Source organism: Gossypium hirsutum, chromosome D09, assembly GCF_007990345.1.
Source record: "Gossypium hirsutum isolate 1008001.06 chromosome D09, Gossypium_hirsutum_v2.1, whole genome shotgun sequence".
Lineage (NCBI taxonomy): Eukaryota > Viridiplantae > Streptophyta > Magnoliopsida > Malvales > Malvaceae > Gossypium > Gossypium hirsutum.
The window spans coordinates 47477306-47505008 of NC_053445.1; the positions used below are offsets into that span (position 1 = coordinate 47477306).

The 27703-nt window shown below is 34.3% G+C and overlaps 1 protein-coding gene, 1 long non-coding RNA gene and 1 other non-coding gene across 3 annotated transcripts; 1 reads left to right on the top strand and 2 right to left on the bottom strand.

The window, feature by feature from the left end:
• Window positions 1–3168: 3168 nt before the first annotated feature.
• Window positions 3169–5101, bottom strand: LOC107892484 (uncharacterized). Its single transcript, XR_005918243.1, has 5 exons — window positions 4881–5101; window positions 4683–4786; window positions 4517–4565; window positions 3991–4427; window positions 3169–3901 (listed from the first exon to the last, which is right to left on the bottom strand). It is a non-coding gene; the product is annotated as an uncharacterized protein (transcript).
• A 1652-nt stretch (window positions 5102–6753) lies between these two features.
• On the top strand, window positions 6754–7662 carry LOC107890864 (uncharacterized). The gene is made up of 2 exons (XR_001682072.2): window positions 6754–6927; window positions 7206–7662. It is a non-coding gene; the product is annotated as an uncharacterized lncRNA (long non-coding RNA).
• Window positions 7663–22717: 15055 nt separating this feature from the next.
• On the bottom strand, window positions 22718–27471 carry LOC107890863 (dihydropyrimidine dehydrogenase (NADP(+)), chloroplastic). Its single transcript, XM_016815447.2, has 7 exons — window positions 27056–27471; window positions 25853–26116; window positions 25598–25768; window positions 24444–24556; window positions 24174–24360; window positions 23119–23228; window positions 22718–23037 (listed from the first exon to the last, which is right to left on the bottom strand). The coding sequence occupies exons 1-7, from the start codon at window positions 27314–27316 to the stop codon at window positions 22881–22883; spliced, it is 1263 nt and encodes a 420-aa protein (XP_016670936.1). The 5' UTR covers window positions 27317–27471; the 3' UTR covers window positions 22718–22880.
• Window positions 27472–27703: the final 232 nt, after the last annotated feature.

The following is a 27703-nucleotide window of genomic DNA, read 5'->3' on the forward strand; positions in this document are numbered from 1 at the left end:
AATTCTAAAATTAAATTCATTAATTTTTATATTTTGTTTTAAAGTTAAAATTTTCATAAAAAAATTTAATTTAAATAATATTTTTTATCCTTAAAGTATATTTAAAGTTTAAATTTAAAAAATAAAACATAATATAATATTTATCATAAAAATAAATATTATTTGATTAAAATAATTTTTTTAAATGTTATATTTTTAGTGGCGTTTTTGTGAGAAGCGCCGCTAAAGGTATCGAGCTATAGCGGCGTTTGTGTGAAAAGCGCCGTTAAATCTCTTGAGCTATAGCGGCGTTTGTGGGAAAAGCGTCGCTAAATGACTTGAGCTATAGTGGCGCTTGTGAGAAAAGCACCGTTAAAGATCCCGATCTATAGCGGCGTTTGTTAGAAAAGCGCCGCTAAAGACCTTGACCTTTAGCGGCATTTTTTGCTGCGCTTCTCAAAGCGCCGCTAATGCTTTTAGCGGCGCTAAAAAACGCCGCTAAAGGCCTAAAAAAGCGCCGCTAAAAGCCTGTTTTGGTGTAGTGAATATTTTTGTAAACGCACTAAAAACTTGTTTTCCTATCTTCGTATGACCAAAGGAGATTACATTGTCCTAACTTTTTATAGATAAAGTGACAATTAATTAATCTTGATATGTTTAGTTCTTTTATGATAAATTAAATTAAATGTAGTACGAAGAACAACTTGATTATCACACTAAAGTTTTGTTGGTGATTAATGCTTCAACTTAATTTTAGTTAAAAGATGATGTATCACATGATTTCGTTTGTGGATAATGGCATAGCCTTGTATTCCCCTAAATTGAGATATAACAACTTACTTTTTACTTTTTCATGATACTAAGTTTTCAAAAAAAAAAAAATAGTGTTCCTTTAAAATCTTTTCTTGAATTGTCTATGTTTAACTGTAGGTGCAGACATGAATTGACTAACAGTTCTCACTACAAAGGCAATGTCTAAACGAGCCACTATGAGATAGTTTAACTTCCCAACAATCTTATTATATCTCTTAGGATCATTAAATGAGTCACAATAATCTTTTGTAAGATGTATATTTGGAATCATTAGGGTCCTACAAGGTTTTGCCACCAATTTTTTTTATCTCTTTTAAAGATCAAGGACTTACTTTCTTTGAGAGAGAAAAATTCCCTCCTTTCAACTCATCGTTTCTACCCCCTCCCCGGAAGTACTTCAATTGACCCAAGTCTTTTGTGTGGAATTTGGTGTACAAGAAAGACTTCAGAGACATAATTCTTACATCGTCATCCCCTTTAATGATAATATCATTAACATATACTACAAGGAGAATGGTTCTAGTAATCAATCATCTATACAAGATTGAATGGTCTCATCTTTTTTTTAACCTAAATTATTGAGCTACCTCGCTGAATTTTCTAAACCAAGCATGAAGACTCTACTTCAATCCATACAAAGATTTCATTCGATGAAATCTTCTCATACGCCCCATTAAGCAACAAATCCATATATATACCTCTTTTGGGAGATCTCCATGGATAAAGGTATTTTATTGATTAAATGCTGAAATTACATATTTTATGTAATTAAATTGGTCAATTTATGAGAATGCACCATTGATTTTTTTCCATGTTTATATTGAATTTTATACAGGGGTGCAATTTGGGGCTAAATAGAAGAAAAAAAAGGGAAACAATTGGACTAGATTGAAGGAAGAAGCAAAAGAAGGGGGGCTAAAATGGAATTTTGAAAAGTTGTAATTGGCTGAAATTTTCTGATTGACTTAGTAAGAGAATATGTAGGGATTTATTTTGATATTTGGGATCATGGGAATATTTTTCCCTTGATTTTATGCACTTTCTATGTATAGTGGCCTTTAATTAGGAAAATTCGCTCAAAGCCACTAGTATAAATAGATGGTATTGTGTTTAATTCATCATCAAGCTTTATCTTTTAAATATAATATTCCCTTCCTTCTTGCAAATTTATTTGCTGTCATTGGTTTCTTATATTTTCATTTATTAATTTGCATCTTTGGAAACATTGAACTAGAAGTCAAACCCTACGTCACCAACCCACACCCTCTTTTACATTTTATTTTTTAAACCATTTTTCATTTCTAGTAGGCTAAAACCATTCCATTCTTATACCCAATTAAAAATTCCAACCACATACTTAAACCACGCCACCCACTTTTTACCCATTTCAACCTTATTTCGTTTATTCAACCCTCTCCAGATATGCCCAACTCCAGCATGCCCCAAACTTTAGTCAACTAAACCCTTTTCAGCCATAGGTCGGTGTTAAACTCGTCAAAGACCTGTGAGTTACGAACCCGAGCACTTTAACTCCTAATTTTTAGTATTTATTATTTCTTCAGATTAAAAGTATGACTTCGTCAACTCAAAAAGTCAAATTAACACTAAGTCAAAAGGACGTCGTCTGAGTTAGTGTGGTTAGACGTACATTTAGAATTCCGAAAGGATCGATTGTCTAGTCGGTTTTCCGTGAACACATTGGCATGTCAAGTGGGGATTGCTGTTTGGTTTCGTTAAGGGAAGTAGTAACCGAATTTAAATATCCCACGCGGTTGAGGGCATTGGTTCGAGCTAAGCTCTTCTACAATGCAAAGCTATTGGAGTTCTAAATCACGAACGTTTCGAAGGTTGTTCGATCGGCAAGGATTAGTTATAGGACGTTCCATAACTAATTTATTCAAGGAAGAGTTGGTGTCCGAGGCGTTCTTGGTAACTATAACTAGCTTATTGGAAAAGAGGAGTTCATCTAATTTTGAGGACTGGTTCAAAGACGGAAAAACCCGTGCCTAAAGCTGAGCTAAATTTAATTGATTTTTCTTCAAATTTACTTAACCTTTTTTTATTTAATTGCCTTCAGCTTTTACTTTTTACTTTGTTTATTTCAGGTTTCATATTTTATCCCCCCAAACTTCTTGGGCACGACAACTACCCAGACATAAATCTGGTCGAGAGAGAAACAATTTGCAGTAGACCCAGTCTTTGAGGGATCGACCCTACTCTCTATACTGCTTAAATTTGCCAATTAAGTGTAGGATTATATTAGTAAAATCGACAACCATCATTTATATATATAACTAATGTAGTGACCAAATACAAAAAACTACTATGAAAATAAATAGATGAACAAAAGAAAATTTAACCAGAGGAGAAAAAGTATCCAAGTAATCTAACCCATAAATTTTAGCATAGCCTTTTGTAACAAGTTGAGTTTAACCACTAATCTATCTAAGTTTGCTTTGACAACAAATATCCATTTGCATCCAACCGCCTTCTTACATTTAGATGAATCCAAAAAATCCCATGTATGATCCCTTCCCATTATTTATACATGGATAGCCATTTGGTTATTTATTGATATTTAAAAAAATAAAAATTAAATAAATAGTGATTTTTTTGAAAATTAAAAAGATCTCCAATATATCTAATAACATTTTTTTATATTAAAAATATAAATAATGCAAAAGGTTTTAGAAGAAATTGATGGGTTTTTATTTAAAAAACGAAATTAAACCACAACTATTTTTTATGACTAAATTATTAAAATTTATACTAAATTTAAAATGTTATCAAAAGAGTTGGTCATCTATTTAAATTTGAACTCTTAGTAAAATATTTTAATAAAAAGATATGGATAAAAATAAGGTAAGTAATATATATATATAAATATATATGTAGAGTGGTTTACCCATATACGAACTGCCAGCAATCAACAATATTGCATCTGATGTCCAATGCTTTATGGTTTGCAGAGGATGGCTGTCTCAACAATCATAGAATTGACAACATATGGATCCATATTTGAAGCTGGCCTCTTATCTTTAAAGTACCATTTGCCTTCTTTCGCTGTGTCTCTTCCTACTTTTACTGAAGCTCCTCGGTTCGCCACTCCCTGCAACATAAAAACATGTTCATTTTCCATATGTGCTTTGCCAAACCCAAATTATGGGAGGATAAGATTGGGAGCAAATTGGATGGTACCCATGAGAAGGTGTCAATGTTGGTCGTTTCATGTCTTCCGGTCAAACGGCGGTCGTTGCCTTCCCCATATGCGGCAATGTGGTCCTTGTGCCTCAGTTTAAGATTTTCAATAGCTTTCTTGATGACTTCAAAACCACTCTCGTTTCTCATGGATTTGGTCCAGGATAACCACCGATAGACCACCCAATTGGTCACTTTACGTCTTTTTTAACAAGTATACTCTTGTTCTATCCCATAGATATATTTTATTTATTGCATAAAAGGAAAAAAGAATAAAATACATTACAACTTAAAGAATCTATCCAAACAACTAGACATGAATTGAAAGAAGAGACCAGGGTTCTTCAGCAAGAACTCGAGGGTGGCTAAATATTTTTGTTGCATTATATCTCTTATTTGTTGGAATTGGTTCACCAGCAGGAGTGTAGGCAAATCACCTAAACATTTAATGGATTTTATTATTTATTAATGAGTCAAAAATATTGTTCGTTAATAGTTACTCATACATGACATGATAGGAACATACCAGAATATTGTTGCCCCTTCTGAATGGATCTTTAAATATTGCTTGTGGGCTATTTTTAGAAACCAAAAAGAACAGTTGGCTAACATAAATATATATATAGTATATAATATATAATGTTGATAAGCAACTAAGTTATTTATGAAATGGAAAAGGCAAAAAAGCATACTATAAGACGACTTCACTGTCTTTCCCAAGAGCTTGGCCAGTGCTTAAACCATCGTAGTTCCATTTTGGCAGCTTTTGAGGATCACTTACAGGGGCAGGAAGAGTCTGTATGTCACCCATATAAATCAAAAACCAAAATAGTAACTAAAAACAAAAGAAAAGAGTATTACTCCAATGGAAGAAGAGATAATAGAATTACCCTGGCTTTGCTTCTAAGGTCTATCCCAGATCCACCAATCCTGTTTCCATAATTGGTCACATACAGCAGAGAAAAAGTCGCATTGATTCAGTTTTTTAAAGCAAAAGAGACATGTTGACACCATTTTTTGGTTGAAAACGGGGTCGACTTGGGTTTTGAAAAATGAGACGGGAGTCGCCACCAATCTTTTTTATGAGGTGTGATTGGATCACCTCGAAAAGTGGTTGTTTTTAATAAACGGTTTAATTTTTGTTAAAACAACGATTTTGGTCTACGAAATTCAGAAAAATGGATTCGGGAGTCGGTTACGCACGAGGAAGGATTAGCACCCTCGATACGCCCAAAATTGGTACCTAGTTGATTACTTAATGTTTTGGTGCCGAAAATTGAGAACTTTAAAGAAATTGAAAGTACGATCCTCGTATTAAAATGTTGGAAATTTTTAGGAACATGGGCATATTTCACGTTATTCGAGAAAGAAAACATCATATCCAGTAAGTTAGGACACAATGTATCGAATTCCCGATACGTAAAAACTCCAAAATTTGTTCGTTGAAAAGATATTTTAATCATCTCAGGCTTGAAAATGTGATCACGACCAGTAAGTTAGGACGCGTTTCTTTTTAAAATCCCGAGATTGTTTAAAACTTGGGTTAAAAAAAATTCGTGCATTTAGATTTATCGTGAAAATCGAAACCCAGTAAGTTAGGGTATAATTTTCTCAAACCTAATCACGAAACGCCAATTTTTAAACAAATGTTGTTATCGAGCAAAATGAAATACGAAAATCGTAGTAAAAATACGAGAGTTGATAAAATCATAATGCAGGCAGAAGTATGAAAATGATGCGAGCAATAGCAGCAATACAAAATAAATAGAAGTCATACTTATAATCATAAAAAAACATACATATACAAATAAATTAAAATATTTATTCAAAATAATAAAGAAAATGAAATAAATACAAAATAAAACAATTGTAAGGAATAGAAATATAATACATATATATATACACGTATGTTGGAATTATAAAGTATAAAACAATATATAAGCAGGTATTAATGTGTTTGTGAAAATATGGATATATACATATATATAAACAATTTAAAAAATGTGTGAAAATATATAAATACATATAAATTATAAAAATAGGCACGTATATATATAGATTATAAAAGGGTGGGTATATATATAGGTATGTACTTAAGTTAAAAACACACATATATATATATAATATAAGTATGTGTGTATACATACAAATATAAAAAGTTATGGAATATATATGTACATAGAGTATAAAGTATCAAATAAAAATAATATATACGTATATATATATACAAAAAAAACAAATAAAAATATGTATGGATACATTGTTATATAAATAGCAACACCTAAAGTTTTAAAAAGTATAAGCAAATGAATAATAGTTACTAGTAATAATAACGTTAACAATAATAATGATGATAATAATAATAATGATAATGATAAAAATATAAAGAAAATGGTGTAAATGTTAAAAGGGGACTAAATCGAAGTGAAGTCTAAAGTATGGGGCGGAACTGAAATAAAAAACAAAAAAGGCTAAATTATATAACGCGCCAAAAAAGGGGGGACCAAAATGGTAAATATCCTGAAGCCACAAAACGCTGCGCTTAGATGTGGACTAAAATGAATCAAAAATAAAAATTTGTGGCCAAATCGAAAATATGTGGAAAACTTACATGGAAGCGATATAAAATTAAAAGGACTAATTGCGAAAATATTCCACTTGAAGAAAACACGCGGATCCTCCCCTGGGTCGGGTCACACGCGCGGGTTAAAGGCCTCATACGACGCCGTTTTAGAGCCACTGAAGCAGGCTCTATATGGCGTCGTTTAATCCCTCTTTTAAACTGCTTCAGAAAACCCTAAACCTTATCCCTCTTTAAACAATACTCAAAAAAAAAACTGAAGGCCTCCTAAGAGCGCCGTTTCGGCGCAAAACCTTCCCCTTTTCTCTCCGATCTGAGTAGAGGAGATGGAGGCTTTTGACGGTGCACCAGTCCAGGTAAGATTGCATCTCGTTCTTTATATATATTCTTATATACATATATATACATACATAATAAAAAGAGAAAGACAGAAACAAATCATAAAAAAGAATGAAAAAGATAAAGAAAAGAAACCTTCTGTTCAAAGATTTTTGATTTTATTGATTTCAATATTTTTTTTCAATCCAAATCCCCCCTTTTTACATTCTGGGTTGGTGGCTTATATAACCAAATGTTTTACATTTTTTCGTTTTTCTCTTTTCTTTTTGCCTTGCTGTTATTTCTTCTTTTGCAGGTATTTCTTTCGGCTTTCCTTTGCAGATGCTGCGGTCAACAGAGGCAAAGATTTGCCGTTTTGGTGCAAAGGTGGCTGGCGGTGGCAGACCTCGGGCGACGAGTACGCTGGAGGCACATGGGTAGCAAGATGCGGCGCACTAGGGTTTCTAGGTTTCTGATTTTTTGCTGAAATTGTTTTAATTTTGGACCATCTGGGCCTTGTTTTTTTGGGTTTGGAATTTGGGTTGTAATTTTAGGCCCGGGCATAAATTTGGTCTTACAAGACATACTAAGACATGAAAAAAAAAAGAGAGAAATATTGAAAGCAAAAACGAAAAAAAATATACAATATATACTCAGCAATGACCTTCTCAATGGTGTCTGAGAGGTAGAGGTTGACAAGATCTGAGAGCAAAGACATGTCTGTAAACACCAACTCAAAGGGAAGATTTAACAGAGAAGGGTTTTTGGTTTCACGTTTTATCTATACTACTTATAAAACCTGCCTCACTTGGTGTTTAAGTCCAATACTAAAATAACAATCAATAATATTATTATAAGAGAAAAATTAAGAAAAATAGTTTTTTTTCCCTTTGTATATTATTTTTATTTCACAGATGATTTGGGAGTTTAATTTAGAGTGAGACTCAAAATAGACCTGAATTTTTAATTTGAAAAATAAAAAAAATAAATCTTTAAAATAAAGTTGTAGAAATTAAATTCTAAATATAATAAGTGCATAATATTTTAACTTTTAGATGTTAACCATTTATATTATACTCCTCTGGCCCACTAAAAATATCACATTTCATTTACTTTTAAAAAATATCACACTTCATATTTATTAGATTAATTCTTTTAAACTTTGATTTTAATTATTTTTAAATATTTTAATTTAATTAAAATTTATAAAAATATATTTATAAACTAATTATTAAAGTTTTTATAATGCATTTTAAAAATGCGCTATTAAAGTTGGTAAATTGTGTGCTTTTTTATTTTTAATAACACATAGATGAAATTATGTTGATGGAAAATTAATCAATTTTATATATTCCTGTAAAGTTGGATATAATTGATATTTTGACAAAATGAATGATGAGTTTCAATAAATATTTTATACATTTAATTGTTATCGAAAAATAATTAAAATATATTTAAATATTTAAATGTTAAAATATTAAGATAATAAAAATTCAATAAAAGAAGAAAGGAAGTAGGGGTTGAGTAGTGGAGGTAGGAGGTTAGCCGAATCAAGAAATGCTTAACCCACAAAGAAAGGCGATTGATCTTCTAAATGTATTAAAACGCTTTGAGGATAACAACAGCCAAGTGGGGTAGGTTTAATTTAAGCTTTTCGTTTTCATTGTTTTCATTATTTTGTGGATTGTTAGATCTTAAGCCCAAAACTGATCAGACTTGGTTTTATTTTTTGGTTTTGATCCCCTAAAATTACCTTTTATACAATTACTGTAATAGGGCCCAATCGGCCTGGGCCCACATAACAAACCAAAACAAAAAAACAATAAACAGGCCTACATTTTACACGGCCCAATAATCCATTGACATAGCCCAAACCAAGTTACCCTAAATCAAACCCAGCACAAAAAAAAAAAAAACCCTAGCTGCATTTGCTTAGCGCCGCCTTCAACGCCTCCAGCAGCTTCTCCAAGTGCCGCACGACTCGGGGCAGACCCCTCTCCACGCGCGCCGACCTCTCCACGAACGCCTGCAAAAACGGACTCAAGGAGTCCAAAGGAGAAAAAACAAGCAAAATATATTATTTATTTATTTTATTTTTTTCTTTTCGGCCTATAAAAGGCCATTTAATCTGTAAAATAGGGGACGATTTTTGATGAACGGAGAAATACACAGGAAAATTGAAAGTAACACTGAGAGTACAAAGCTTTAAGGTGAATCGGGTTCTCTTTGTTTTTTTTTTATCTTTTCTTTTTGCGTTTTTTAAAAAGATAACAAAGAAAAGGGGAAGGATCTTACCCCATTCACCGAGGACGCCAGACCGGTGGCCATCTCTGTCGTGATCGAAGCGCTGGCGTGGGCCGAGGGGTGGCGCGAGGACGCTAGGGATGAAACCCTAGCAGAGCACCTGTTGAGAGCTTTGTTTGTTTGTTTTTTTAATTTTTTTTATTTTCCCTCATTCAATTTTGAATGATTTTGAAAGGAAAAAAATTGTTTTAAATAACATGCAAAACGGCGCCGTTTCATCCAGGCCCTGACCCACGCGGTGACCCGACCCGAAGGGGAGGATCCGCGCGCTCTGACGTCACATGGTCTATTTGCGCATTGAGTCCCTCCTGTTCGTGGCGCGTTGCAATTAAACCTGCTTTGTTTCTTTTTAAATTGAGCTACAATTTTTATTTGTTTTTTCAATTTAACCCACTGCTGCGCAGCGTTTTTGGAGGGAGGGAATAATTTCCCTTTTAGTCCCCCATAGCTGTTCGCGTGTTCAAGTTTGTTTTTTTATTTATTTTCGAATCTACCCCATTTTTTTAATTCAATTTAATCCATTTTAGTTTCTTATCATAATTATGCTATACTCTTATTTTATTTTATTTTATTTATTGTTATCATTATTAACATTATTATTGTTATTATTTCATTCATACATACATGCATATTTAATATATATTTTAAGCTTTTATACATGCATGCATACATTTCGTTCGCACATTTTTAAAATTTCTTTTTTATGGTTGTTATTTTTCTTTCACATGCTCATATTTTATACATACTTACACATTCTTTATTTTGTAAATACATATGTATATATAATTTTATATTTTTATTTTATTGATTCACATGTACATTTTTTTATTTTCACGATTTTCAAATACATACATGCATTTTTATCATATTTTGATCAATATATTCCATTTCACCTTTTATGTATATATGTTTGAAATTAGAGTACCCGTTTCATGTTATACTTTAACCCCTTTTTTAGCATCCCTTTAAAAAATATATTTTGATTTTCTCAAAGTATTTAAATCATCCTATTTTATAAATTCCAAAATATTTGGCATTCATGATTCTCGTGAAAGATCGTGTCCTAACTTACTGGATCGCGATTATTTTTCGATGAATTTAGAAAGCCAAGTATTTGTTTTGCAACAAATTCACAAATTTCAAATAAAAGCTTATTCTCGGGAATTCAAAAATGTTGGGTCCTAACTTACTGGTCATGACATTTTCTTCTCGAGATAAGAATTTTCAAAAGCAAAAGGCAATATTCGGGTATTTGGAGATTTAAAAACATTGTGCCCTAACTCACTGGGTGTGGTGTTTTATTTCTTTGAAATATGAATGTCTTATTATTTTAATCCATACATGAAATAAAAAGTTTCCTTTTAAAATCTTTTCAAATTTTTGACACCAAAGCATTAAAAAGATCGATTTGGTACCAATTTTGGGCGTTACGAGGGTGCTAATCCTTCCTCGTGCGTAACTGACTCCCGAGCCTGTTTTCTCGAACTTCGCAAACTAAAATTATTTTTTAAGGTGGGCCGATCACACCTTAATAAATGATCGGTGGCGACTCCAGTTTTTATTTTTAAGTCGAAACTAAAATTTTTGTTTTAAAAAAAAACGGTTTCGACAGCTTGGCGACTCCACTGGGGACACTAGAGAGTCGAGCCATAAATTGGTTATTTGTTTGTCTTGTGATCGAAAATCAAATTTGGGTTTTAAAATCATGATTTCCCTTCGCACTTTTTTTTACCATGGAATGTTGGCTACTTTGCATTTTTGCATTACATGGTCAGTTTTACCCTTTAAATGGGAGCGAGAAACTAGTCCTTCGTGAGGTTTTCACCTCCGTGCAGGGTAGTGGACCGCTTCTGGGATACATCCGTACTTATGTCTTCGTGAGATTTTCATCTCCGTGCAGCCATAGGGAAATGTGTCCCCCTGAACTGAACTCGATCCACATGAGCCTATAATGGGTGAGGATTGAGGAATCTGCTGGTTTGGGTACCCTTACTTTAGAAACTAAGCCTCATATAGTGAGCTTTAGGAACTTGCCCTAGGTAGAGCTATACCAAACCCTAGTGGATTCCTGAATAAGTGTTCTTGCTATTTCATGTTTGTATTGAATTATATCTTTTAGTGTGATACTGACTTGGGTTTATTTTGTTTTGATTGCATGACATCATGATTGCATTGCATTTGCATCTTAGAAAAGAGATGTTGATTTGAGTTTGATTACTAGATTAGAAAGCTTGTTATGGAATACGGGTTTCTTGATAAGGTGGAAGATAATACGGTGGTCCGAGGAAAACATGGCACTAAAAGCCTAAAAAGAGGAGTATACGACTTTGCTGCATGACTTGAGGATCCAAATTGTCAAAGTTTATTCAAAAGTCATCAAAGGTCTCAATCTCATAAAGAAGCTAATGAACGTGAATGAGCAAGGATTTACGACCTAGATCAAACAAAAAGGAGATCAAATTCGTGAGATGTATCTTAATATCTGAAGGGTCGATGTCTTCGCTTGGAGTATGAGGGTAAAGCCGCATATATATGTCCGCTTTATGTAAAGAGATTTGTTTTCTAATAAAGCTTTCTAGTAAAAAAATTGAACATGAATCAACGTCTCTTTTTGCATTCATTTTATGCATTTGCATTTCATTACATGATATGCATTAAACACAGTTAAAGGATCCTAATTAACTAAAATCATTGCTCAGTTAACCTGGAAACCAACCAACCAACCAAACACCGTTACAGTACTTGAGCAAAGATTAAGGACATGGATTAGAGATTGGAAAAACTCGAGCAGTGTCAAAAGGAGATACAGGACCGACTTCAGCTACAGTTGCAAGAGCGGTTAGACAAGATGAAACAAGAGATGTCTGAGAAGATGCGAGAATCCCAAGAAGATATAGTGGCAAAGTTAACCCAACTGATAACTAAGAGAAGTGATAAAGGAAAGGGCCCCATGGCAAATGTCGATGAGGGAAATGATGATGAACCTCTCTATCCTCCAGGTTTCACCCCTCCACATATGCGAACTCAAGCTGAATTCCCGCGTAAATCTACTGTCACCATCATGCCGCAGCAATTTTGGGCTGGTGTTTCGAGCTTCCAAGCTAGACCGGGATCTAATCCCGAAAATAATCCTATTAACTCTGCCATTCCTGATTTTGATGAAGTGGTTGAGAAGAAAAAAATGAAAGAGGAGTTACCGAAACAGTTAGAAGAAAGATGCAAGTGGCTCGAGGAGAAGTTCAATGTAATGGAGGTTACTGAGAGTTATCGAGGCACTGATGCCAAAGAGCTGAGCTTAGTTCCAGACTTGGTGCTCCCTCATAAGTTTAAGATGCCGGAGTTTGAAAAGTACAATGGGACGACTTGCCCAGAGGCTCATATCACCATGTTCTGCAGGCGAATGGCTGGATACGTTAACAATGACCAGCTATTAATACACTGTTTCCAAGATAGCCTAGCAGGGGCAGCATCTAAGTGGTACAATCAGCTGACCCGTACCACGATAGGTTTATGGAAGGACTTGGCACAAGCATTCATGAAACAGTATAGTCATGTGACAGACATGGCTCTTGATAGAATTACCCTTCAAAACATGGAGAAGAAGCCGAGCGAAAGCTTTAGGCAGTATGCACAAAGATGGAGGGAAGTCGTAGTACAAGTTCAACCACCGCTCTTAGAGAAAGAAATGACGATGCTTTTTATAAATACATTGAAAGCCCCATTCATCACACATATGTTAGGAAGTGCCACAAAAAGCTTTTCTGACATAGTGAGTAACAAGAGGTCAATCTCAAGAAAAAGAGAAGATGAAGTGAACAACATGAGTTACTCTAAATCAGTTACTGTGAGTCAGCCAAGAAAGAGGGCTGCTAACCTGCAAGGTTCATCGAGACAGGAAGCTGGTACAGGACAAAACACAGAGAGGCCCAAATTCACGCCAATCCCAGTACCGTATAAAGAACTGTATCAAAATTTGTTTGATGCACATATGGTTTCCCCTTTTCCTGTGAAGCCTCTACAACCTCCGTATCCCAAATGGTATGATGCGAACGCACAATGTGACTACCATGCGGGAATTATGGGACACTCGATTGAGAATTGCACTGCCTTCAAGAAACTGGTTGAAAGACTCATCGACATGGGTATTGTCAAGTTTGGTGACTCATCAAGTGCAGAAAATCCGTTACCCAATCATGGTTGAGGTTAGAGGGACTGCAATGTATGAAGAAGTGGTGAGAAATTTGCACATTGATATTCGCCTTAGAGGTGTTCTAAATAATGAGACTGCAGAGGAAACCCCTAAAGTATTTAGAGTCTGTTAGAGTAATGTTCAGAACACACTTGTTGCTTTCAGCCTAGAAGCAATAAGGATTTCTTTGTGAAATAGGCTCACGTCTGAACATTATTATTTTAATGAAATACATTATTGCAATCATCTTTGAGTAAATGTTCTTTTATTCTTTACGTTTTTTTCATTCTTTTGGATTTTTTCTGCCAAACCATTCATTCATTCATTCATTCATCATGCATTCTTTTGTATATTCTTTGGTACCCATTATGGGTCCCCAAATATCAATGACATGAGTGACGCTGCTACAGACTCAAAATTGCCTTTAGAGTGAGACATGTGTTTAGAGGGATCTCATGACTTTGAAGATGTCATAAACTGTAGCTTATCTCCTGACTTTTTGAAGATGGTAAAACAATAAGAGAAACAAATGAGGCAATAGAGACTGTGACCTTAAGGGAGCATGCATAACTGGAAAAAAACAAAGCAAGACGTTGTTGAGTTACTTCAAGCATTCAAAGGTGTCTTCATATGGTCATACTAGGATGTGCCCGGTTTAAACGCTGTCATTACAATCTGAACGACAGCACGATGTCAGAAATTTACAGTATGTTCAAGGTGAATATCATGAATGGTGCAGTGAAAACTCTACCGGGGCAATGCCAGTCTTTTCAGTTTATCACGATTTTTTCATTGAAGTTGAAATTCTCTCTCCGGGTATTGGCTGAGCAAGTTTGATGAAGCAGAACGGATCCAATCGCAAGGTGATCAATTGAACTTGATAGAAGGAAGAATGCTAAAAGCTATTCATCACAGTCAGATGTGCCAGAAATGAATGATGCGAGCCTATAACAAAAGGTTCATCCTAGAGAATTCCACGAGGGTGACCAAATGTTGAAGATCTTTCCTTTACAAAAAAAATATCTTGGAGGGAAGCGGATGCCAAATTGGGATGAACCTTATGATTATAGAGAATGTTTTTTTTTCCAAAGGAGCTTTGATTTTGAGCGAGATAGATGATAAACCTGCAAAGTCCTGTAAACTCAGATTCAGTCAAGAGTACTTCGCTTAATAAATGAGAGGACCAAGTAAAAACCCGCAAAGGGAAGTTTGAGTCCAAAAAAAAGTGATGTGAAAAATGAAAAGATGAAAATGAAAAATGAAAAAGTAAAAATGGAGAGGCTAAGGTGAAAACCCGCAAAGGGCGCCTTAGACCAAAGGGGATTTGAGTTGAAAACCCGAAAAGGGCGACTCAAATATTGATCAGAATGGGGCATGAGATTATCGGAGCAGCTCAAATACTGATCAGCATGGGGCATGCAGTGGTCTTGCTATACCTGAATCAACAGGAAAGGGTGGACGACGTCTTGGGGCATCGACAAAGTACTTCTAAACACATGTTAAACTCAGAATGGTCTTCAGAAAGTTTGTACAGAGAAATTCAAGCTACGATATCTGGGGCACCTAATCCTTATACCATTTTTGTTATTCTTGGAACACTTCATTCATTTCCAAGATACGCATTTCTAAATCCATTTTTTTGTCATTTATCTTTATTATCTTTGATAATTTATTCATTTCGAGCTATGCTCAGAACCAATTCTATTCTTACCCATTGTTATGATCTCTTGCAAGCATGTTGCATTAGAATAATGATTGACAGACTAATAAAACTTTCACAATGGAAGTTTTGCATATTACTCTAGAAGCTTCTAAATAATACAGGAACCTGAAACAGGACTATTGTTTGGAACGAACCAGGTTGGAAATCTGATAAGGAAAAGTCTAAATTTAGACTATCCCTTTGAGTTTTTACTGTCTAAAACATTGATTGAACAATACGGCAAGATGTCATGTTTGTGACAAAGCTTCAATGAACAAGCAAGCAAATGACCACCGAATAATAAGAAGAAGTTGCTCTTGGAGAAGATTTCTTCATTTGTGCTTGAGCATTTGGTACAACACCCTGGGAATGGTGTAAGAGACCAAAGAGTTTCACATCCCGTATCCTTGAATTGTGATAGCAGAGGATTGAGAAAAAGGCCAAATCTTTTACATCTTGGTTTACAACGAGAGAAAGATGGTACAAATTTTTGCATCCCAGTGGATTAAACTTTGAAGGTTACAGTGGGGCAATCTGACTAAGTGTTTCTTTGAAGACGCTAGCTGAGCAAGAAGGCGTGATAACACATTAGTGATGAAACCTTAATAAACTTGGAGTAATAATAACCCAAGCGTTAAAATATCATTTTCATGACATTCTGCATTCATTCAAATGTCATTCATACATGTCTAGTTAGGAGCATTTGATTCATTCTGATCATGACATCCTAATCACTAGGCATAATTAGGTTCATAAAGTTCATTATACAGGTCATGTTCCCCAGAGAACAGATTAGTGATGATAACAGATCTTGCATTCCTGCATCGACAGTGAAGCAGATCGAAGACACCAACCTCGCCTCCCTCGGATACAGTAGAGCAGGTTGAAGATAGCAGATCTTGCCTTCCCATACTGGTGGCGAAGCAGATCAAAGGATAAAGCAGATCTTGTCTTCATGTACTGGCGTGAAGTAGATCAGAGAAACAGATCTTGCCTTCCCATACTGGTGGCGAAGCAGATCAATCGAAGAAAACAGATCTTATCTTCATGTACTGGCGTGAAGTAGATCAAAGATACCAGATCTTGCCTTCCCATACTGGTGGCAAAGTAGATCAAAGATACAAATTTTATCTTCCCATATTGGTGGCGAAGTAGATTGAAGATTACAGATCTTGTCTCCCTAAGCAGTAGTGGAGCAGATCAAAGATGACGGATTTTACCTCCCTGTGGTTACAGTGGAGTACATTGAACCCAGTAATTCTACTTCCCTAGGCAGCAGCGGAATAGATTGAAGATCTCAGATCTTGTCTCCCTAAGCAGTAGTGGAGCAGATCAAATATGGCGGATTTTACCTCCCTGTGGTTGTAGTGGAGTACATTGAAGCCAGTAATTCTATCTTCCTGGGCAACAGTGGAATAGATTGAAGATTACAGATCTTATCTCCCTAAGCAGTAATGGAGCAGATCAAAGATGGTGGATTTTACCTCCCTGAGGTTACAGTGGAGTACATTGAAGCCAGTAATTCTATCTCACGGGGCAACTGTGGAATAGACAGAAGAAATCAATCATATCTCCCTGAAGTTGCAGTGGATTGGATTAAAACCGCAGATCTCATCTCTAGGAAGTTGCAGTAGAGCAGGTCGCGTCAAGATTTATCTTTTGGCTGTAGCAGAACAAGTTGAAGCTATAAGTCTTATCTCCCTGAAGTTGCAGTGGAGCAGACTAAAGATAGTAAATTTTGTTCTTTTGAGAAGCCACAAAGAAGGAACGCGGCTATCTAAAGAAGAGAAGTATTGAAGAAGTTGAGGCTGTAACACCCCTTACCCGTATTCAATACTGGAATAGGGTACGAGGCATTACCAAAACACATGCACTTGTAAACGTATTTAACCGAGTTATAAAATTTCATCTAAATTAAAACTTTCAAAATAATTAACATGCTCCTATAACTTTTCACAGTATATCCTCAAAATGTTATAATCATAATAATTAGGGCTTACGAGACCCGATACATACTCATGCAATTTAATGCTTCATTTTCATTTCCTTCAATTCGCAATTTCTCATGCTCACGATTTAGATCATATCACTAGCAATTTCCATTTAATTCACGTACAATTCAATGACATCAAGTTCAACACTAATACGTATTTACCATTTAACTCAATGTTTATTGATTATACCATTCAATAACACATTTATGAAATTCTCAATTTTGCAATGAAAATATCACTTTAGCTTGAATAACAACATCGTCCTGATATAAATACACTACCACTTATCCATTTACTTTAATTCTTTTGGGCCCATTTGTCACTTACCATCCTTAATCAAATTAGGGAACGGTTACGGAAAATTGAGTACTTCACTTTCACTTTGCCATAGTATAACTATGGTCTTACGTATGATCACTTATCACTTGTCCCTGATCAGATAAGTGTAGCTAGGCTACCACTTATCACTTTGTCACTTGATCAGATAAGTGTAGCTAAGGCTACCACTTATCACTTTCTCACTTGATCAGATAAGTATAGCACTTATCACTTTTTCACTTGATCAGATAAGTGTAGCTAAAGCTACCACTTATCACTTTGTCTCTTGATCAGAAGTACTCAAATCCGGCGTTCCGCTTAATTTGATCATTTATTCGATTTTCGCATTTTTATTTTACTCTCATTTCAACAATAAATACATTTCATCATACATTATATAATTCATGAAATTAACATTTAATCATTAAATTTCAGCCATATGAACTTATTATTTCATTATCTTTCCACACTTGTTTCTATGCACATCACACAAGATATAAGTATATCATTCAACCATAGTTGCAAGCTAGTGTATTTAAACATAACTCTTTTTGGAACTAACCACACGATAAACCATTTCAATGCATAACTTATAAATTTAACGTGGCATAATCTAGCCACTACATGGCCAAAGTCTAAGCATATACACCAAATATGTTAGCCAAATACACGTATAGCATAAGCATTATAAGCATGGATGAACACAACATTTATTCATGTATCAGGCTTACCAACATGTGTTAATTCATAAACCATTCATGACATCATTTCATGCCAAATCATATACCAAATATATCATACACACATACCATGAAACTTTTATTTTCACACATGAGCTTAAACCATGACCAATAATGCACAAATATAAGCATCATTTCTATTTCATCGTTTATCAATTAAAATCAAGCATATGACCAATTATACACAAATCATTCATATATTTCCCAATTTTCCTCCTCCTCCTCCTCTCCATTCCACATCCTTAATGTCTATAACACACTTAAACAACATTAGCTATAATTTCACTATTCACTCACATGTATATTCAAAACTATTTATCCGAGTCAGAGTCACTAAATTATTTTTATCCGGGGATATAGAGCTCCAAATTAAGATCCGTTAATTTTCCCTGAAACTAGACTCACATATATTCATACCATAAAATTTTCAGAATTTTTGGTTCAGCCAAATAGTACATTTTATTCTTTAAAGTTTCCCCTGTTTTGCTGTCTGACAGTTCCGACCACTCTTCACTAAAAATTAATTATCTCATTGTACAGAATCCGGATGATGTTTTCGTTTGTTTTTTTATAAAAATAGACTCATTAAGGATTCTAAACATATAAACTATAACTCATAATAATTTTTTACAATTTTTAATGATTTTCCAAAGTCAGAACAGGGGAACCCGAATTCATTCTGATCTTGTCTCACAAAATCTATTATATCTCATGATTTACAATTCCATTGCTCACACCGTTTCTTTTATAAGAAACTAGACTAAATAAGCTTTAGTTTCATATTTTATTCATCCTCTAATTAAATCTCTAAAATTTTTGGTGATTTTTCAAAGTTACACTACTGCTGCTGTCCAAAACTGCTTTAGTGCAAAATGTTGATTTCCATTTTGCCCCAAATTTCACAGTTTATACAATTCAGTCCTTTCTCAATTAACCCCTCAATTAATCTAATTTTCTCAATTAATACTTTACCTAGACATTATAAGTTGTTACACAACTATTGAAATTCAGAATTTCCACATATAACTCTATCTTCAAACTCTTTTACTATTAGGTCCCAAACATTCACTTTCTATTCAATTCTTTCAATAAAATCAGCATATGAACAATTTAAAGCTCTAATTTCATGATAAATCATCATATAATTCCAGCACATATTCATATCAACTTTCAACTTCTTTCATAAAATCAAAAACTAATGAATTTAACAAGTGGGCCTAGTTGTAAAAGTCATAAAAATACAAAAATTTCAAGAAATAGTCAAGAATTGAACTTACTTGTAATAAAAATATGAAGAACCAGCTTGAAGAAACCCTTCCATGGTGTTTTAGCTGATGAGAATTCAGAAAAATGAAGAGAAATCTAGATAATTCCTCTTTGGTCCTAACTTTATTAAGCAAATTTTGCAATATTCCAATTTTACCCTTAATTCTTCTTACTTTCTTGCTGATTTCATGCCTTTGCCGTCCAGCCCAAATAGACATTGGGTCTATTTGCCTTTTAACCCCTCTTCCTTTTATCATTTAAGCTATTTAATCATTTCCCAAAATTTTGCATTTGTTACAATTTAGTCCTTTTTGTTCAATTAATTATCGGAACTTTAAAATTTCTTAACGAAACTTTAATACTAACTTTTTAACACTCCATAAATATTTATAAAAATATTTATGGCTCGGTTTAAAATCTCCGAGGTCTTGATACCTCATTTCGATTCTAATTATTTTAATATTTATTTCTAGTGCGCTATTCACTATTTCAAAAATTTTCCTAACTTCACATTTAACTTATACTTACTAAATTAATAATATTTTCTACCCATTTGTCGAATTTAGTGATCTCGAATCACCATTCCGACACCTCTGAAAATTCAGGCCATTAAATTTTTTTTCTCGTCGGATTTGTGGGCCCGAAACCACTGTTCCGACTAGGCCTAAAATCGGGCTATTACAGAGGCTCTACAAGACCAGGCACAATTGGGCATTGTAGTCTTTGCTCCATTCCTGTTGCACGACAATGAGCAAAGAATGGCAGCTGTAATAGGGCCCAATCGGCCTGGGCCCACATAATAAATCAAAACAAAAAAAAAACAATAAACAGGCCTACATTTTACACGGCCCAATAACCCATTGACATAGCCCAAACCAAGTTACCCTAAATCAAACCCAGCACAAAATAAAAAAAAATAAACCCTAGCTGCATTTGCTTAGCGCCGCCTTCAACGCCTCCAGCAGCTTCTCCAAGTGCCGCACAACTCGGGGCAGACCCCTCTCCACGCGCGCCGACCTCTCCACGAACGCCTGCAAAAACGGACTCAAGGAGTCCAAAGGAGAAAAAACAAGCAAAATATATTATTTATTTATTTTATTTTTTCTTTTCGGCCTATAAAAGGCCATTTAATCTGTAAAATAGGGGACGATTTTTGATGAACGGAGAAATACACAGGAAAATTGAAAGTAACACTGAGAGTACAAAGCTTTAAGGTGAATCGGGTTCTCTTTGTTTTTTTTTATCTTTTCTTTTTGCGTTTTTTAAAAAGATAACAAAGAAAAGGGGAAGGATCTTACCCCATTCACCGAGGACGCCAGACCGGTGGCCATCTCTGTCGTGATCGAAGCGCCGGCGTGGGCCGAGGGGTGGCGCGAGGACGCTAGGGATGAAACCCTAGCAGAGCACCTGTTGAGAGCTTTGTTTGTTTTTTTTAATTTTTTTTTTATTTTCCCTCATTCAATTTTGAATGATTTTGAAAGGAAAAAATTTGTTTTAAATAACATGCAAAACGGCGCCGTTTCGTCCAGGCCCTGACCCGCGCGGTGACCCGGCCCGAAGGGGAGGATCCGCGCGCTCTGACGTCACATGGTCTATTTGCGCATTGAGTCCCTCCTGTTCGTGGCGCGTTGCAATTAAACCTGCTTTGTTTCTTTTTAAATTGAGCTGCAATTTTTATTTGTTTTTTCAATTTAACCCACTGCTGCGCAGCGTTTTTGGAGGGAGGGAATAATTTCCCTTTTAGTCCCCCATAGCTGTTCGCGTGTTCAAGTTTGTTTTTATTTTTATTTTCGAATCTACCCCATTTTTTTGTTTTTAATTCAATTTAATCCATTTTAGTTTCTTATCATAATTATGCTATACTCTTATTTTATTTTATTTTATTTATTGTTATCATTATTAACATTATTATTGTTATTATGTCATTCATACATACATGCATATTTAATATATATTTTAAGCTTTTATACATGCATGCATACATTTCGTTCGCACATATTTAAAATTTCTTTTTTATAGTTGTTATTTTTCTTTCACATGCTCATATTTTATACATACTTACACATTCTTTATTTTGTAAATACATATGTATATATAATTTTATATTTTTATTTTATTGATTCACATGTACATTTTTTTATTTTCACGATTTTCAAATACATACATGCATTTTTATCATATTTTGATCAATATATTCCATTTCACCTTTTATGTATATATCTTTGTAAATATTCATTCATATATGTTTGAAATTAGAGTACCCGTTTCATGTTATACTTTAACCCCTTTTTTAGCATCCCTTTAAAAAATATATTTTGATTTTCTCAAAGTATTTAAATCATCCTATTTTATAAATTCCAAAATATTTGGCATTCATGATTCTCGTGAAAGATCGTGTCCTAACTTACTGGATTTCGATTATTTTTCGATGAATTTAGAAAGCCAAGTATTTGTTTTGCAACAAATTCACAAATTTCAAATAAAAGCTTATTCTCGGGAATTCAAAAATGTTGGGTCCTAACTTACTGGTCATGACATTTTCTTCTCGAGATAAGAATTTTCAAAAGCAAAAGACAATATTCGGGTATTTTGGAGATTTAAAAACATTGTGCCCTAACTCACTGGGTGTGGTGTTTTATTTCTTTGAAATATGAATGTCTTATTATTTTAATCCATACATGAAATAAAAAGTTTCTTTTTAAAATCTTTTCAAATTTTCGACACCAAGGCATTAAAAAAATAAATTTGGTACCAATTTTGGGCGTTACGAGGGTGCTAATCCTTCCTTGTGCGTAACTGACTCCCGAGCCTGTTTTCTCGAACTTCGCAAACCAAAATTATTTTTTAAGGTGGGCCGATCACACCTTAATAAAGGATCGGTGGCGACTCCAGTTTTTATTTTTAAGTCGAAACTAAAATTTTTGTTTTTAAAAAAAACGGTTTCGACAATTACTATAGTTTTATAATCTTAACACTTCAACGTAGATCATAAATTAAAATTTTTTAATATTTTATTTTATGTAAAAAAATTCAACCATTAAATATATATAAATATAAACAATATTTTAAATTAATATGATAGAGATATCAGATCAATTAAATATCTTGATAAATAATTGTAAAGTTCTATTAAAATTATTTTTAAAGCCATTTTAATAATATGATAAAAAAATAAAGTTATTTTTGTAAACCGCAAAAGCAAAACGAATCCAAATCTATTAACTGCAAATTAAAATTCGTTATTCTTAAAAGTAAAGCCAACTCGGATAATAAATACCCGAACGTACTAAAGCTCCAAGGATAGTAAACCTAATCTTATTCAAAATCATTATGCACTTCCTTTATTAAATAACCTTAGTTTTTACATCCGCACCTTCAATCATTCAGATGATTAACCATTTCTACAATGCAACCAAACATAACTAAAAACCATCTGTTTTTCAGTATTCGCTGGAGAAGCCTTACTTTGGTACTGCAATTAATTGGAAACCATGCTCTCAGTCTCTTTCACGAAGCCATCTCCGGTCCATTCCTTGTCGGACTGCAAACCTTTCTTGATAGCTTTCCTCTCTCGTATTGCTTCTTGCTGCCTCCGCACTAAATCCGTATGAGTCGTAAAATACTGAAGGGAAACCCTGAGACAACAAAGACAGATGCATTATCCAACTAGAAGTTTGTACTTGTGCAATTTCCATTGTAAGAAACAAAGCATATACCCTCTGAAATCTTCTATTGATTTGAAATTGTGCTTCTTCATAAAATCCTTGAGCTCGTCACAGAGTTTCTTCACAAGGCCATAGCCATGCATCATAACACCAGTACAGACCTACAAGCATATGCGATGATGATGAAAGCAAGCTTAAAACATATATGTTATTTCATTGGGTAAGAGTATTAGTTTTTCAACATGTTTTAGTACATGAGTTAGTAACAAATTAATTTCACTTGGTAATTTTTAGTCCCTCACATAACTTGTTTTCAGCAAAGGCAAGAAAAATTGTTTACTTATTCTGAAGAGGTCTTTTTTTTCGAGACTTTTACTTGTCCTTCTAATTTCAAGTTTAAAGTTATACTAATTAGTCTTTATATTATGACAAACTATTTTAATAATAATCAAGTTCTTCCTTATGTTAAATACCCTAAATAACCCAAGCAGGTAATATAGAAATTGATCATGGATACCCTCGAAAAAAAATTGATTGCGGAATTCAGGAATTCATAAATAATAAAACAAAACAAATACTAGTTCAAAAACTGTAGACAACCACAGCTCTCAGCTAATCATATTAATGCATGACGTAGAATTGTCAAGATATCACCAGAAATTTCCAGAGAACTAGCTACTCCATAGCTTTCCACCAAACTAGTTATTATCAAAGACAAAAAAAATAGGCTAGTTCATTCCGAGGCGTATCCTATAAACAAGATTATAAAGCATTGGGTAATTATATGCATCCAGGCTTTGGCAGGAAAGATGGAACAGAGTAAGAAAGGAAACCTGTTAATCAAATGGTTAAAATTTATAACCACTATCTCATTCTGAAACTCAACCATTTGGTTAACAAGTTTTTCTGCTTCACCCCCTTCTTATCTATCTTACCAAGGTAAGCCTTAATCATTCGAAGTGATTACCACATATTTCAATGGCATAATATAGCTATGAGCTTTAGATTGAAAAACTAAGACATCATTTAAAGGACACAAATTTATCCAGAGGCATGAAGAGATAATAGTGACATTATAGTGGAAATCCAATTATAAGAATTATTACCTGGACAGTATTTGCACCAAGAAGAATAAACTCAGCAGCATCACCCCCCGTCTCAACACCCCCAATGCCCGAAAGTGAGTAATCGTTGTCATTAAACTCTGACTTCATCATTTTTGCAATGCTCATCACTTTAGCAAGTGCAATAGGATGGACTGCTTTGCAAGAATAACCCCCAGGAGTTGAGTAGCTGTAAAAAGAAGTTTACAGTGCATAAAATCTCCTGCGATATATTTTGAGACACTGAAAAAAAGACTGTTTGAGAATACAAACCCCTCAACACAGGGCTCTGGCCGTAAAGTATCAAGACTGATTCCCATCACACTCATGATAGTATTTATAGCAGCTACCCCCTCACAACCTGAACTCAAAGCCACCCTTGCTGGCTAAAAAGCACACAAAAGGACAATAATATCACTTATCAACAATAAATCAATCTTACCGTGAATCAGGAAAATAGAAAAGGATGCATTTTCTAATGGGAAGTCTAAAGAATTGTGCTTTGATCACTTCTTTCAACAGGAACAATTGAGCTCAACAATCAAACAGAATCACAAAGTTTTGAGATAGAGTTACTAATGAGTTGCGTTCTCAAGAAAACCATGGATTATATCAATCAGCGATGAACTTAAAGCTGGCCTAACAGTTTGATTGATTTAACTTTCAACCAAAAAGAAACAAATAAATCTAGCCTAATACAAATTCAGGAAAATATCATGAAAACCTCTCTTTTCCCGCTAGGAATAAAATTCCATTTAGTTGTTTGCCTCCCCTGATAATCATGGAAATTTATTCAACAAAAACAAGAACAAATAAGTTTTCAATCTGCAATCATTTTTGTTATTGTTTCTCAATATCTCCAACCCATAGAAACAACCAAGGGCATCCACTTACATTTATCTTCAACAGTAACTTACACAAGCAACAATATGGAAGAAAAAGACAGTTTAGTCCTAAATGAATCAGCTTATGGCTGGAAGTTACAGCTTATATTATCTTTTCCTCTGTTTATAGATTAGAAAATTTATGGCGATTTTTCAGAAACTACTGTGCTGATGAATATGGTGCTTAATAGCGGCTCAACTTACCAAAATACCCAAATGTCGAGAGTTTTGAGATATAGATATTTTTCTCCCTGGGAGCCAACTACAGAACATTCTCATACATGATAGAAATTGAGTAGTTAGTCTTACACATGAATGCATTCAGACTAATGGGAACTGTTATGAAACGTGCCATAAAGTTTAAGCAAAGCAGACAGAGACAAGATGTCATCATTGCCAAATAAGCATCTCATATTCTTGATTCATGATAAACGCGTAAACATGCTTCTAAAACATAAGATGCTAGTCATGCTACCAAACATCAGGATTGGAAAGCAAACTCGACATAAGCAGTGACTCAATTAACAAAGAAAGAAAACACACCATTGTGATGTCGGTGATGTTAGGAGTCATCTTCGCCCATACAGGAACAGTAGCTTTTGCATTTATCCATCCACAAACTTCCACCAATAGTGCACAATCTTGCCCAACTGCTGCACCCATTTTACGCTCAGGCATGCCATGAGGGCATGAGAAATTAACTTCAATGGCATCCTAGAAACAATGTCATTTGATGACTAAGTATTTTAAATATGAGAAATAAAGAAACATAGAATCTAAGTGAAGAATACAGCTTACAATCCCAGTTTGCTCTACTCGATCAATAAGTTCTTCCCAGCCAGCTTTGTTATATTCCTCCATAATGGAGGCAATCAGAATCCTGTCTGGATACTCTTTTTTCAGTTGCTTAAATTCTTTTAACATAGTTTCAAGAGGGCGGTCACTGATTAATTCAATGTTCTCCCACCCAATTATCTGTCCTTTGGCAGAGCCGTTAGCTCCTGCTCGTAGCCGGGCATACCTTGGAGTTACGTTGATAACCTTGGCAGCATCTAGCGACACCTAGCAGAACAAATTGGTATCGAAGATAAAACTTTTACTATGCAAATGTGCATAACAGGCATATTCCAGATGTATACAAGAAAAGAGGGGGGGGGGTAAACATGCTTAAAAACCAATGTTGCTAATACCGCATAGAACAGCATTTTGGTTTCCTTATTATATCTAGTACGAGAGAACATGTCCCAAAAGGTACGTGCTCAGCCAATAGGATTTGGCGATCTCATGTAAGGAACAGGATGGTATTTTTAAGATAGGAAAAGACTTCCTCCCATTGTGCACCCCAAGATCATATAGACACAAAAGAGCAAGTCTCAGACACCAATTCAGAAATGCTTAGAGTTGGAGATCCAAAAAAGAAAAAGACCTAAGGCCAAACATGCAGGCTACCCCCAACTAACCCTCATCCCAGGTTTATTACCTTAAACCAAATCTATAAGATAGAAATCTATATTTATTTAAATAACATCCGTACAAATATGGTATAAATGAAAACAGTAAATGCGGCTTTCATTTCAAGATACCTTTTTTTTCTTTTTTAAGCATTTTTCTCCGAAGAGTCGTATGATCAGGCATTGTTTTGTAAGAATAATACTAATCCCAATTTTCTTTTTCCATTTTTGCTTAAAACTTGTACTATTTTATGAACTTTGAAGAATACTATTCGGTGCCTGATTGATCGTTTTCTTGATTCTGTCATCTTCTTTTTGGAAATACTAAGATACAAAATTAAGTAGACATCTCTTCCTCCACTGAACTGTTCAGTCTGAGTGATTGCTGAGACACTGTAAGTAAAGACGAAGTTCAACTTGTCCAATGCATCAATACGATCTAAATAACAATTTTACTCATGGATCAAACTACAGCAGCGTTTTAACCACCTTAATAAAAAAGAAAAAGAAAACAAAATTAAAAGAAAAAGGAAAAAAAGAAGAAACTTACAGTTTTGGCAATCACAGCGCCCCAGCCTTCATCAAACGCTCTCTTCATCACAGTATAATTTGTACCGGGAGGACCCGACCCGATTACAAAAGGGTTGGGCATTTGCAGCCCGTTCACGCAAACACTCAAATCAGGTTCAGAATGATTATCAGAAGCAAAAATCTTAAATCCTATCCGAGTGGGCCGAGTCGACCTGGGAGTAACATGGCGAGTGACAGCAAACGGGTTGCCGTTGCTGTGGCTGAACTTGAGCGAAGCCATGGATGTCTAACGAAGGATGGATGAATGAAGATGAGAGTTCTTTTTTAGAAAAGAAAAAAAGAGTGAATCTGAATCGTAATATTGTGGAAACCAGACAACGAGGATATTCTAGGAGTCTGAGTTGTACTTTTGACTTTTTGCAGCCAAGTTTATTGCTTGCAAGCATAGGCCATTTCATCAGGATCCTAATAATGTTTATTATTCTTAATTTAATTAATCTTTTAAATAAAATAATATAGATATATAATAATTATTTTATTTAAAATAAAAATTAAAATTAATCGATTGAGTATTAGTTCTATATTATCTTCTTATTTAAGATAAATTAAAAAAGGGTTATGAGTAATTTTAGATATTGTATAAAAATAAATAAATATGATCAGAATC

What these genes read in the sequence shown, in the direction of transcription:
- LOC107890863 (XM_016815447.2), bottom strand. Translation starts at nt 27,316, where the DNA reads ATGGCTTCGCTCAAGTTCAGCCACAGCAACGGCAACCCGTTTGCTGTC. An exon ending in ACATCACCGACATCACAATG is followed by an intron (nt 24,557 to 25,597) that starts GTGTGTTTTCTT and finishes TGTGCTTTTTAG; the next exon opens with CCAGCAAGGGTGGCTTTGAG. An exon ending in CCAGAGCCCTGTGTTGAGGG is followed by an intron (nt 24,361 to 24,443) that starts GTTTGTATTCTC and finishes TTCTTTTTACAG; the next exon opens with CTACTCAACTCCTGGGGGTT.